At 44.2% G+C, this 13,429-nt stretch overlaps 1 protein-coding gene across 2 annotated transcripts in view; it reads left to right on the top strand.

Moving 5' to 3' along the window:
• Positions 1 to 3,798: 3,798 nt before the first annotated feature.
• The window catches only part of RNF125 (ring finger protein 125), a 47,808-nt gene continuing 38,177 nt past the window's right edge, over positions 3,799 to 13,429 (top strand). The window contains exon 1 of one of the 2 annotated variants that reach the window (XM_070361512.1): positions 3,799 to 4,452. In XM_070361512.1, the coding sequence (XP_070217613.1) occupies positions 4,289 to 4,452 (164 nt within the window). In that variant the 5' untranslated portion in view covers positions 3,799 to 4,288. The remainder of the gene's footprint in view (positions 4,453 to 13,429) is intronic. The other variant, XM_005901049.3, reaches the window with a different exon arrangement.

Genomic DNA, 13,429 nt, shown 5'->3' with positions numbered 1-13,429 from the left:
ATTATAGGGCTGTCAAATTTCTTTTTAGTAATGTATGCTTCTGATCCCTTTCAGGGCCTAGAGTCTAGATTATAAATTTATTCTCTGCCTAATTCCATCATCATCATTACTGTCCATTTTATGTTTATTAAGAACCTTATAAATAGTATCAGCTGTTTAATTGTCATCTATCCTCCCAGGTCCCAGTTTCCTGCCTTAATTTATCTAATGTTTGTCTTATTCTTTTCTAAGATTCTCAGTGTTTCTCATCTCTACATAAGTGCCTTAGTGAAAAGCACAAATAAAAGATCTAGGATTAAAATATTAATCTGCCACATAATTTCTGTGTACCCTTTGCTAAGTTAAATTCTAAGAGCCTATAAAATGGGACAAATAATATCTACCTTGTGATATTAGTATTGAATTACAGTCACCAAACTAAGATGTGAGGTTTGAATTAGAGGGAGTTGAAAGTAATGTGTGTTGGTAGAAAGTGTTCAAACAGAGCAAAAAGTCATGTATAAAGTCCCTGAGATCAGAAACAGCTTTCTGACCATCCCAGTCAAGGAACGGAAAGAAGTACAGAAATTTAGGACCATACAGAATAAGGGAGAGAGTGAAAGGAGATGGGAGCCAAAATGGTTATTTTGGGAGGCCCTATTGTGGGCCGACCCAATTTCTTCATCTTCTTTCCTGATAAGGATCCCCTAACTGTATTGCTCAGATAACTGAAGTGCCAAGCCCTATGGAGTATATTATGAGTTTAAGCCAGTTAGAATACCCTCATGGTCCTCTGCTAGTGACTGGTTTAAGAATGGTCATGGGGCCCAGTTTGAACCAATAAGATATAAGGGGAAGTCTACAGAAGGCACCTGGGAAATGTTTTCTTCCCACTTAAAAGGAGAAGGAGCTAGAAGAAGGAAACTCTATCTTTCCTTTCTGTTTTTAGAGATTGTTGTGTGTAGATGCGGTTATTGGAGCACTTCCTGCCATCTTTCAGCATGAGGAAGACACTACTGACACGGGATGGCAAAGGGCTGAGACCTTGAAGACATCTTTCAACTGCTGAGCCAGCTCTGGAACTGCTTTTCTGTGGACTGATTTACATATTAGATAATAAATATCTTTATTGATTAAGGCGCCTTCTGTTGAATTTCTATTCCCTGTTGCAGAGGTATTCTACTGATTATAGTTACTGAAGGAGTAAGATCATGGAGAGCTTTGAAGATCATGCTAAGGATTTGAAATGTAATCCTAAGGGTTATGGAGAGCCATATAAGTCTTTTGAGCATGGGGTGACATAAGATACTTGCTTTCCAGAAGGTCACTTTAATTGCGATGTGGATAAGAGATTGGACAGTGGCAATAGGGGATGCAGGTGGATCCACTTCTCCAGGGGATCCCAGCCCAGGGATCGAACCCAAGTCTCTTGTATCACAGGCGGATTCTTTACCATCTGAGCCATCAGGGAAGCCCGGAACATATAGCGACTACTGCATCAGGTCACACAAGAGAATACAATGATTTAAAGTAGGTGGTGACTAGCCATGGGAATAGAGAAAAAAAGGAAAGAATTCAATAACTATTGAGAGATTTACTGGAAGCAGAATCATGATTGGGATTGATTCAATGTAAATGAAGAAGAGGAAGCAATTAAAGGTGGCTCCCAGGTATCTGGACTGAGCTACTAGGTAGATTGTGGTGCCATTTACTAAGAGAGGAATAAACAGCTGGAGGTGAGTGCGTTACTGTCCACATTGAGCTGAAGCTGTCTGAAGCAATGGGCTGATTATGTCGCATAAGCAGTTGGACATATAAGTGCCTAGAGTAAAGATAAAGACTTTGCCACCTAGATGGTAGCAGAATGGATGTGATTTTTTAGATTCTTTTTTTTTATTTTTTTTTATTTTTAAACTTTACATAATTATATTAGTTTTGCCAAATATGATCAGAAGGGGGAAGATCCCAAGACAGAATCCTACCATCTCCAGCACTTAGGTTTTCCATGGAGCAGGGGAGGCCAGAGAAGACTGAGAGAGAACAGCCAGAAAGAGAGAAGAAAGCCAAAACATGTTTCTCCAAGGAGGCGGAAGCCAACACTGACAAATATGGGTGAGAGGTGAAGCAAGAAAGGGACTAAAATGAGCCACATAAAGGCTACCCACTGGTGACCTTGGTAATGAAGTAGTTTTCAGACAGATGACGGTAGAGCGGCGGTCAGTTCAGAACCCAGGTTGAACTGCATTAGGAGGTAACTAAGAAACAAAGACATAAAAAAGCAGAGAATCTGGTCAACAAGACAGGACAGGAGCTGAGGGGCATGTGGGAATCAAAGGAGGGTTTTTTTCTTTTACAGAAAACAATAGTTATCTTTCCTTCACTCCTGTATCCATTTTTCTCAGCAAGCCCTTTTAGGTTTCTGTCAAAATATATCCCAAACCTGTCCATCTCTCACCTACTACCCAGAGAAGCCCCTGGTTCTGCCACTATTATCCTCACTTGGACTCATTCAGTAGCCTCCTAACTGGTTTCTCTGCTTCCATTCTTATTTTGCTTTTGTCTTTTCCAAACCACACAGGAGTCAGAGTACTCAAACGTGGCACCTGGAATAAAACCCGGATTCTCGGTCCTGGCCTGAAAGATTGAGTATGATTAGGCCTGACTCCCATCTCATCTCATCCTATTTACACTCCTAGCCCCCCATGCTCCAGCTCCACACCCTTCTTTCTGGGCGGGTTGTTGTTGTTCTTGCCTGGTTCACCATTCCCAGAGCTTAGCAAATTTCTCCCTAAATCTTGGAGTGTTTGACTCCTTTTCATTATTCATGACTCTACTCAAATATCACCGAAACCAAAAAGTTTTCCCTGACCTTATGCTCACTGCCCCAATCTTCATTCCCAGTTCTATCTTCCTCTTGACTCTTATTATCTGAAATGAACAAGTTCATTTATTTATTTATTTGTTGACTCCTTATATCGTCTCATTAAAAGTAAAATATGGGCAAAACTGGATGAAGTGTATAAGATTATTGTTTATTATTGTATGTGTGTATTGCATATGCATACTATGTATTACTATGGATTCTCTTTTAATAATAAGAATATGAATCTATAATTGTTGCTGTTGCGTGGGTGCTTAGTTGTGTCCGACTCTTTGCAATCCTATGCACTGTAGCTCACCTGGCTTCTCTGTCCATGGGATTTTTCCAGCCAAAAATACTGGAGTGGGTTGCTATTTCCTACTCCAGGGGATCTTCCCGACCCAGGGATGGAACCCGGCATCTCTTGCCTCTCCTACATTGGCAGGAGGATTCTTTAGCAAATGCGCCACCTGGGAAGCCCTGAATCTATGATTATCTTCCCCCAAAATGTTTTTTAAGTAAGTTCTGTGAGAACTGGGATTTTTGTTTGCTTGTTGGAAACTGTGTCCCCATCACCAAAACGGAGTCTGTCACGCAGTGGGCACTGAATAAGTTTTATTAAATGCGTGAATTAATAACTGATGTATTTGTTCATAAATATTCAAAAGAGGATGGAGAGGGAGTACAAACAACAGCAGGCGATCCTAAAGTGAGGAAACTGGGCGGGGAGCGGGCAGCAGAGGTTGGGGAGGAGGGGCGGTTGCGGTGTTGGGGGAGGGGACGCTCCTAGAATTTAGCGCTGGAATCCCTTTCCTAGAGTTGGGACTCAATTCAGCTCCAAGAACTCTTCCCACTACTGCTTGCTACCTCTCCATTTATGGAGTGTTGATTAGATGACGGAAGTAGTGATTAGCACTTTCTTAGGAGACGCTCGTAGATCCTCTCTGTGACTACAGCAGTAATCATCACATTGCAAGACCGAGAGGACCATCACCTTACAAGTGGGTGTTCTCCGATTGCGTTCAGGCAAGACCACGCCCGCACTTTCATACACTCGCTCTAGTGGTTCGGAAGGAGGAGTCGTGCGATTGCCGCCGCTGTTCACCGCCAGCCCAGGTCCTCGGCTCTGCAGTTGAGGTGTCAGATTTCAATCCTCCAGGGCCGGGGGACGGCTGGCGTGCACCGTGCGCCCCGCCGCCGCCGCCTCCCAGCCTACACTCGGGCAGCGAGTGGAGGGAGGTTCACTCCGAACGCGGCCGCGCACTCGGCCTGCCCTAGACCCAGGCTGGGCGCCGCGACCGAGGCTGCTCCTCGGCTGCGCAGGCTGTGCGCGCGGGGAGGCGGCGATCGCAGCTGGGCCGGGACTTCCTTCCTCCACCGCAGGACAACAAAACAAGCCGGCCGCAGGCACCGAGCTCTTGGCGACCGTCTGGGGCAGGAGGCGCAGGGATGGGCTCCGTGCTGAGCAGCGATAGCGGGAAATCCGCGCCCGCCTCGGCCACCCCGCGGGCCTTGGAGCGCCGGGGGGACCCCGAGCTGCCCGTCACGTCTTTCGACTGTTCTGTGTGCCTGGAGGTGTTGCACCACCCTGTTCGGACCCGCTGTGGCCACGTGTAAGTGCCAGGGGAGCTGGGTTTGCGCCCCCCCGCCCTGGGTCGGGGGTGGCGGTGGGTGGGTGATGCTAGAGGAGCAGTGAGGATGGGGAATTGAGATGACAGCACTTGGAGGAGACTGATGCGAGGAGAGACCTGGACCCGTCGAGGGCGGACCACTGGGAAAGTGCCCAGTCGGAAAGTGACACAGGATTTCAGGGAGGGGAGAAACACCAACCGGCGGGTCTTGCAGCGCCCCCGAGAGACACCTCCTCCGGCAGCCCAGGTGCACAGCCCCGGGATGTGGATCCAGGGCTGGCGAGCAGAGGAGGGTGCGCAGGGCTGGAGGAGCGGCACGCGCCGGGACCCCAGGCGGGGGCTCGGCTGATCGCAGTGGCCGCTCCCCTCGGTTAATCGTGCGGCGCTTCCCTCTCCGCCGGGAGCCGGGGTTGGTTTTGTTTTGCTCGCTCTGTGCACGTGTGGTCCAGAACGCCTGCCGAGGCTGGTCTGTTGAGCAGGCAAGGATCTGTGCAAAGTGTCAGGTCTCTCAAAGAACCGTCAGATTGGATCGTCCAAGTGACTTTCTGTGGCCTTTAGAGTTTAACCAGCCGCCAGGGTGGGGTCTGGGGCTTGAATATTACCCCCAAGCCTGTGAATGCAGCCTTTTAAAGCCCAGTCACTCGAGTGACGGAGGTTGCTGACTACCTGCGTTGCGCACCGCCCCTTCACACGGTAGGAAGTAGGGATAAAAATAACTGTCTTAAAAACCACATACACGCTTTGTAACGAAAACGCTCTGGGAGCGCACAGCTGTGGTCGTTTCTAGGAAGAGTTTAAAAACAAAATCCCTGTATAAAATTGGCACCTCCTTAACGTGTGCCCGAGTAACTAGTAGTTGGGGGTTGGGTCTGTGAGTTTGTGTTCTGTTCGTTTAAAAAGCTTTCTTCCGGTGGATGCATTGGGTTTGTGACTGGGCGTGTGGGTAAGATTGGCGGGGGGCGGGCGGGGCAGGAGATTTCATAGAGCCTGAGTGAAAACCCATTTAATGTCTTCTTTGGATCACCGACTAGTTTGATGAAGCTCCGAGGCAGTAAGTGCTTTTTTGGCTTACCGGGGAAAAAAGAAGTGTCATAAATTATGAATGCAAGTGCACAAAACGTCTTTAAAAGGACTTAGATGGTCCTTGACACCTATAGCCTAGCATCTGAGAAACAGTTTTCAACTCCGAAAAGCCCAGCAGAGAGCCAGGAGAAAAATCTGCCCTCCACACAGTGTTCAAAGCAAGAGTGCCCCTGGGCATTATTTTGTGGCTGTATTTTCAGGGCCTGTCGTTTCAGCTTTGTACTTTAAATTCAAGGCTAATTTACCTCCTGTCTGATACCTGATGTAGTTTCCTGGCCGTCCACATTGACATAATTCCCCCGAGGTCAAGATAGAAGCCAAGATGTTATTGTGTCCTGTATGAAATATATTGATTAGTTCAGAGCAGTAATAACCCTCAGGATAATTACATTTAGTCTGTATAGCTCAGCGGTAAAGAACCTGCCTGCCAATGCAGAAAACCTTAGAGACGCGGGTTCGATCCCTAGTCTGTACCAGAGTTAAAGCTTTTCGGTTGCTGGGAACACACACCGTGGACACCGAGTCTGGACAACTTTCTTTTGTAGGACTGAACCGGGCAGCATTGCTATTGGAGATTGTTATCTGATGGTTTCCCCTAGTTCGGATTTTTGAATGCTGCAGCTTAGTATGTGCAGTGTTTTGCTTCTGCTAAAGGGTAATAAAAACTTGTGAAATGTTAAATCCTGTGTTTAATCTTTTTCTTTGTTAAAGTGAATAGGAAACCAGCAACTGGAAAAAAAAAAGCCATGAAGTAGCACAAGGGCTGGACAAATCGCCTTCCCTCACTTTATTGTTCTTTGTTTTGACAAAGCTATGTCCATTGTTCTGGCTGTGGGTGCAATTTCCATATTCCTACTTGTGGCAAATGTACTTGGGCCTCTTCCACTTTGTCAGTGTTAACTAGAGTCCCTTCTGCTCTGGAGATGGTGAGTCCGCCTAACACCATTTGTACTTCCTAAATGAATTACTCTCTTCCATTGAACTTAAATTGGAAAATGAGGAAATGAAATGAAACTGCTATATTATCCCAGACTTAAGCTAATTTCCAAACTTATTAAACTAGGTTGTTTATGCTAATTTCGGTTTATAAACCAGTTTCAAGTTGAGCAAATATAATATGGCAACAATGCCTTGAATGAATATGTATGTATCTACTGTGATGGAGTGAAAGAGTGAGCTTGATAGAAAGCAGAATTTGAAGTTCTATCTGCAGTGAACAGCTGTGTAATCAGCACTCTGCTTAATCTTTTTGAATCTTAGTTTCTTCGTTTGTAAAATGAGATGAGTCATGAAATTTCTACAAGTATTAAAAATGTAAAAGTAGCCCGTAATACTCAAAACATAGTTGGTTTTTTTAATTGGAGTATAGTTGATTTACAATGTTGTGTTAGTTTCAGGTGTCAAAACATAGTTTCTGTTTCCCTCAAAGTCATTCCATAAAGCAAGCAAAAACCCAGTTATGGGTTTTCTCATCTCCGGATTTCTTTCGGAATCAAACTGGGCCACAAGAAGATAAATCTGTGACATTTCCAAGATGTTCCAGATAGTCTTACTCTTAGCTTACTTCTTTCTTCCTTTGGTGGGCTTTAAGAAGTTCCATTTTAATGTTCTGACGCCATTTGTATGGCCCTATCAGTTGTAAAAATAGATTTGGAGGCTGAGACTTCCTACCTCTGCCTCATCTTCTGCTGTCAGTGAGCTGGGGAAAGAGATGAGTGGAAACTGTATATGTGAAACTAAAAGGGAATCTGATTTAACATTTAAAAGAAATATTCAGAGAAATTTGATATGGTAGATACAGAGGGAGACAAAAGTGGAAGATAGATGAAGGGGGCTCAGGAGGAAGTTAATGACCTCATGATTAGGCCTGTTGAATGTATAGTAGTCTCATAGGCAGACATCTAAAAAGTGTCCTGGGACTTCCCTGGTGGTCCAGTGGCTAAGACTCTGAGCTCCCAAAGCAAGGGATCCAAGTTCGATCCCTGGTAGGGGAACTAATACCCCAACTAAGAGTTTGCATGCTGTAAATTTAAGATTTTGTATGCTGTAACTAAGACCTGGTGCAGGCAAATAAGTAAATAAATACAAGATGCTTTTGAACTGTGGTGTTGGAGAATACTTGAGATTTCCTTGGACTGCAAGGAGATCAAACCAGTCCATCCTAAAGGAAATAAGTCCTCAATATCCATTGGAAGGACTGATGCTGAATACTGAAGCTCCAATAGTTTGGCCACCTGATGTGAAGAACCGACTCATTGGAAAAGACCCTAATGCTGGGAAAGATTGAGGGCAGGGAGAGAAGGGGGCGACAGAGGATGAGATGGTTGGATGGCATCAGCAACTCAATGGACATGAATTAGAGCAAACTATCCAGGAGATAGCGGAGGACAGAGGAGCCTGTCAACAATGGTGTCGAAAAGAGTCGGACATGACTGAGTGACTAAGCATAGCACGCAGCACAGCATAATTGCTATGTAACATTAGTTTCAGGTATATAACATGATGATTTGATTTTTGTAAATACTGCAAATTGATCACCACACAAAGTCTAACATCTGTCAGAATATATGCTTAACAAAATTTGTCTTTCTCATGATGATTAACTTTTAAGATCTACTCTCTTGGTATCTTTCAGCAATCCAGCATCATTAACTATAGTCACCATGTTCTATATTCTCTCCTATGACTTACTTATTTTGTAGCTCAAAGTTTGTACCTTTTAGACTTCCCTGATCATCCAGAGTTTAAGACTTGGTGCTTTCACTGCAGGAGGTACCCATTGGATCCCTGGTCGGATAACTAAGACCCCACATGCTGCAGAGCAACTAAAAGCCTGTCCAGGGCAACTCCTGAGCCTGTGCGCCCCAACTAGAGAATCCATGTGCCACGACAAAGATCCCACATGCCGGCAACTATGACTCCATGTGGCCAAAGAAATAAATATTTTTTTAAATCACTAAAAATTATTTTAGAAAAGAAGTATTTTTCAGGGAAGAGGGACCCACGTATTCCATGCTGCTTTAAAAGGCAAGTGCATGAAGGCTGGGAATTGACCACTGGGTTTACTAAATGTGGAGGCTATGGGTGGCCTTGTGAAGAGTAGTTTAAGTGGGATGTGGGCTCCAAAACTAATTGGAGTGGGTTCTCAAGGGATCAGAGAAGCAAGTGAGAGATGGGGAGTATCAAAAGCCCTTTCATGGAGTTGGGAGGCAAAGGGAGGAGAGGGATTGGAGCAATCACTGGAAAAAGATGGGGGATCAAGAACATCTTCTTTTAAAAAAAATAATGGAATGTTTTGTGTGCTGATGGAAATGAACCAATAGTGAGGGAAATTTTGATTCACAGTAGAGAAGAGAGAATTGCAGAGCTATGATTTTCAATGGGGGAGCTGGCTTTAGGTAGAGGAATGGACAGTTCATCAGTATAAGAGGATGTAGAATATTAAATGGGCACAGATACAGGTGGTTAAATTGAAGTGCTGGGAGGTCGTGGAAGTTTTCCATGTGATTGCAGATTATCACTGATGTAATATTTGACCTGTGATTTGATTTTTTTTAATTGAACTGTAGTTGCTGTACAATATTATGTGTTACAGATGTATGATATAGTCATTCATAATTTTTAAAGGACACTTCATGGGAAATAGATGGGGAAACAGTGGAAACAGTGTCAGACTTTATTTTTTGGGCTCCAAAATCACTGCAGATGGTGACTGCAGCCATGAAATTAAAAGACGCTTACTCTTTGGAAGAAAAGTTATGACCAACGTAGATAGCATATTGAAAAGCAGAGACTTTATTTTGCCAACAGAGGTCCGTCTAGTCAAGGCTGTGGTTTTTCCAGTGGTCATGTATGGATATGAGAGTTGGACCGTGAAGAAGGCTGAGTGCTGAAGAATTGATGCTTTTGAACTGTGGTGTTGGAGAAGACTCTTGAGAGTCCCTTGGACTGCAAGGAGATCCAACCAGTCCATTCTGAAGGAGATCAGCCCTGGGATTTCTTTGGAAGGAATGATGCTAAAGCTGAAACTCCAGTACTTTGGCCACCTCATGTGAAGAGTTGACTCATTGGAAAAGTCTCTGATGCTGGGAGGGATTGGGGGCAGGAGGAGAAGGGGATGACAGAGGATGAGATGGCTGGATGGCATCACTGACTCGATGGACGTGAGTCTGAGTGAACTCTGGGAGTTGGTGATGGACAGGGAGGCCTGGCGTGCTGGGATTCATGGGGTCACAAGGAGTCGGACACGACTGAGCGACTGAACTGAACTGATACTCCATTTATAGTTATTATAAAATATTGGCTATATGCCCCATGTTGTATAATACATCTTTGTAGCTTGTTTTATACCTAACAGTTTGTACCTCTTAATCCCCTAATCCTAAATTGCCCCTCCCCCTTCCTTCTCTCCAGTAGTAAGCACTAGTTTGTTTTCTGTATCTGTGAGTCTGCTTTTTTATTCTCTAGCTGTAACTTTTAGGTTCCAGATGTAAGCTGTATCATACAGTATTTGTCTTCCTCTGACTGATTTCACTTAGCATAATGCCCTCTAAGTCCACCCATGGTGCTATAAATATTCCTTTCTTTTTTATGGCTGAGTAGTATTTCATTCCTGAGAAGACAATGGCACCCCACTCCAGTACTCTTGCCTGGAAAATCCCATGGGTGGAGGAACCTGGTGGGCTGCAGTCCATGGGGTTGCACAGAGTTGGACACGACTGAAGCAACTTAGCAGTATTTCATTCATCTTCTACATCCATTCATCTATTGATGAACACTTAGTTTGCTTCCATATCTTGACTATTGTAGATAATGCTGATATGAACATTGGGGTTGTATGTATCTTTTTGAATTTGTGTTTTCATTTTTTTCAGATATATACCCAAGAGTGGAATTACTAGATCGTATGGTAACTCTATTTTTAATTTTTTGAGAAGCTTCCCTACTGTTTTCCACAGTGCCTGCACCAATCTACATTCCCACCAACAGTGTATGAGGCTTCCTTTTTCTCCACATCCTCACCAACATTTGTTATTTGTGCTTTTTGGTGATGCCATTGTGATAGGTGTGAGGTGATAGCATGATTTTCATCTGCATTTCCCTGATGTTCAAGCAATCTTGAGCATCCTTTCATGTGCTTCTTGACCTGTGATTTGATTTTAAGATGAAACTTTGCAGTTTAAACATGAGCCTTTTAAGGCCCCTAATGCTAAAACAAATGTGTATAGAATGCCTCCTCCTTCTAATGTACTTGGGTAAGTAAGCATCACTCAAAATATGATGATTGGGAATGCTCTGGCAACCAGTGGTTAAGACTCTGTGCTTCCAATGCAAAGGCCTTGGGTTTGATCCCTGGTTGGGGAACTAAGATCCCATATGCTGAGCAAAGTGACCAAAAAAAGTGAGGGTCGGGGGGGTAGAATTTGATGATTGGAGTCTTGTACCATCTAGACCCATAACTCTTGAGAGCCGTTGTTCTAATAAAGTAATGCCACTTTCTACATTGCCACTGCTTTAAGTTCCCAAGCTTAGCAAATGTTAAGTATTTTGAATTAATGAGTGACTCTAAGACAAAATTCAAATACTTCTGTGAGCACCACTTTGGACAACCACTTCAAGTGCCAGCCAACTGATGCTATGGAGTTTGAGTCATAGATAGGAGTCCCATGATAGTTATTGAACTCCCTTGCTTTTATAGGTTTATTCGTTTGTGCCTATATTACTGAGAATTTTAGAAAGATGTGATTAAGCTGGCCTGAAATTTACCTCATTTGATGGTTGGGCTGCACGGAGTTTACCTAGCAACATTAGTGTTGTCATAGGCATGATAAATATTAGTGATCTATTAAATTACACATTTTCCAACAAACAGAACTTAAATAATGATGCAGATTGAGTTTTTATGCTGCACGAGATTCTCCATAGAATGTGACCACTGGTCCTGGGTTTTGATCCCTGGGTCAGGAAGATTCCCTGGAGAAGGGAATGGCTACCCACTCCAGTATTCTTGCCTGGAGAATTCCATGGACAGTGGATCCTGGTGGGCTACAGTCCACGGGGTCACAAAGAGTCGGACACGACTGAGTGAATAACACTGGTCCTAGGACCGGCAGCACTACAGAATCTCAGCCCCCAGCTCAGGTCTGCTGAATCTCAATCTGCATTTTCACAAGAGGCCCACATGATTTTTATCCATTTTCGAGTTTGAGAAGTTCAGCCCCAAATAATCCTATTTAACTGACAGTAAGATGCAACAAGTTGAGGACAGTGTTTGAGCATTATAGAGAGGCACCCCTCTAAGATTGTAGGTGAAAGGAAGTAAAATTTTCCTTAGGGGGGTTAAATATAAAAATCAACACATAATGGAGTGTAGATTCAATGTTCTGAAGGCAGTCAATTTTTGGAGGCTAAATGATTTCCAGGATGGAGTAACCTCATTGACTACATAAAAACATTGAAGGTAATTTCAAGGGACAGTGGCTGGGGGCCTGTGCTCTGAGAAGAACAGCACTTGGGCCTGTCCAGGTTGATCCATTCATCAGTGGTAGAAGGGAGACTGGTTGTGTGTGTGTTTATTGCCTTATATTGGAGTTGTTGTTTAGTTGCTAAGTCATGTCCAACTCTTTTGTGACCCCATGGACTATAGCCCACTGGGCTCCTCTGTCCATGGGATTTCCCAGGCAAGAATACTAGAGTGGGTTGCCATTTCCTTCTCCAGGGGATTTTCCTGATCTAGGGATCAACCCACATGTGCATTGGCAGGCAGATTGTTTTCCACTGAGCCACCAGGGAAGCCTTCATCCTCCCTTTGAATAACAATAGAAACTCCCCTTATTCTATTTATATGTTCCCCAAGGGACCGAAGATTTTTTGTTCAGCTTCATATTGGCCTTCCCACAGTGAAGCACCCCAGTGCTGAGAGCATAAAGAAAATGTTAGACCAACCACATGTTGCCAAGGGCTTCTTCCAAAACTGCATTTGGGGATCACCTCTGGCCCCTTATTCTGCCTGTCTAGCCCTGGGCCCCATGGAGTCCCTAACGCATCCTTGCTTCTACTAAGGGTGCAGTTTTCGCTCCTAAGACAGTGGACATAACTTTAATTACCCAAGGTCCTCAGCAACCCTTTCCCCATTTTCCTCCAATACTTTGCCAACTTTTCTGTTGTTTGAGTTTTATTACTAATCACTTAAATTAGAGAAACAGATTAGCAAAGGGGTTAATAAAATATATAATGGGGGTGGGTTGATTAAGTTTCCAGCTGGTTTTAAAGTTCTTAGAGTCATGATTGATGTCATCAGGAGCTGCAAGCTCAACAGAGGGGAGGCAAGTGGTGTGAGTGAGAGAGGAGGGTGGACGCCTACAGAAACAGGCACCAACCCATGTGGCCACTTGGGAACCGAGTCCAGAGCTGCAGGAGACTTAGCTTTTCAAGAGAAGCCAGAACTTTGATTTCATGTGTGAAATCTGATTTTAAAGCAATGACAACTTGGGACTTCCCTGGCGGTCCAGTGGTTAAACTCCACGCTTCTGCTGCAGGAGGCACAGGTCCCATCCTTGATCCAGGAACTAAGATCCCGTGTGCCGCAAGGGGTGGCAAAAAAAGAGAGAGAGAGAGAGAGAAGCAATGACAACTCATTCAGAATTTTTGAAAACATTAACTCAACCTTTAAAAAAGGGCTGTTGACATCCATCCTCAGCTTTCACCTACATTCTCCTCATTCTGATCATGTCTGTCGTGAGTCATCATAGTCTTATGGAGGAGGAGGACAGACGTGGAAATTCCTTACTTCCTGGGGCTTGTGTTCATTTTCACTTCATGGGTTTTCCCAGAAGGGGTAAAATAGTTATTAGCGAGAACATTGGCCCCTTCCCTG

This window comes from Bos mutus, chromosome 24 (assembly GCF_027580195.1).
Source record: "Bos mutus isolate GX-2022 chromosome 24, NWIPB_WYAK_1.1, whole genome shotgun sequence".
Classification (NCBI taxonomy): Eukaryota; Metazoa; Chordata; class Mammalia; order Artiodactyla; family Bovidae; genus Bos; species Bos mutus.
Note: the sequence above shows the minus strand (reverse complement) of the source record. Positions and strands in the feature narration are given on the sequence as shown.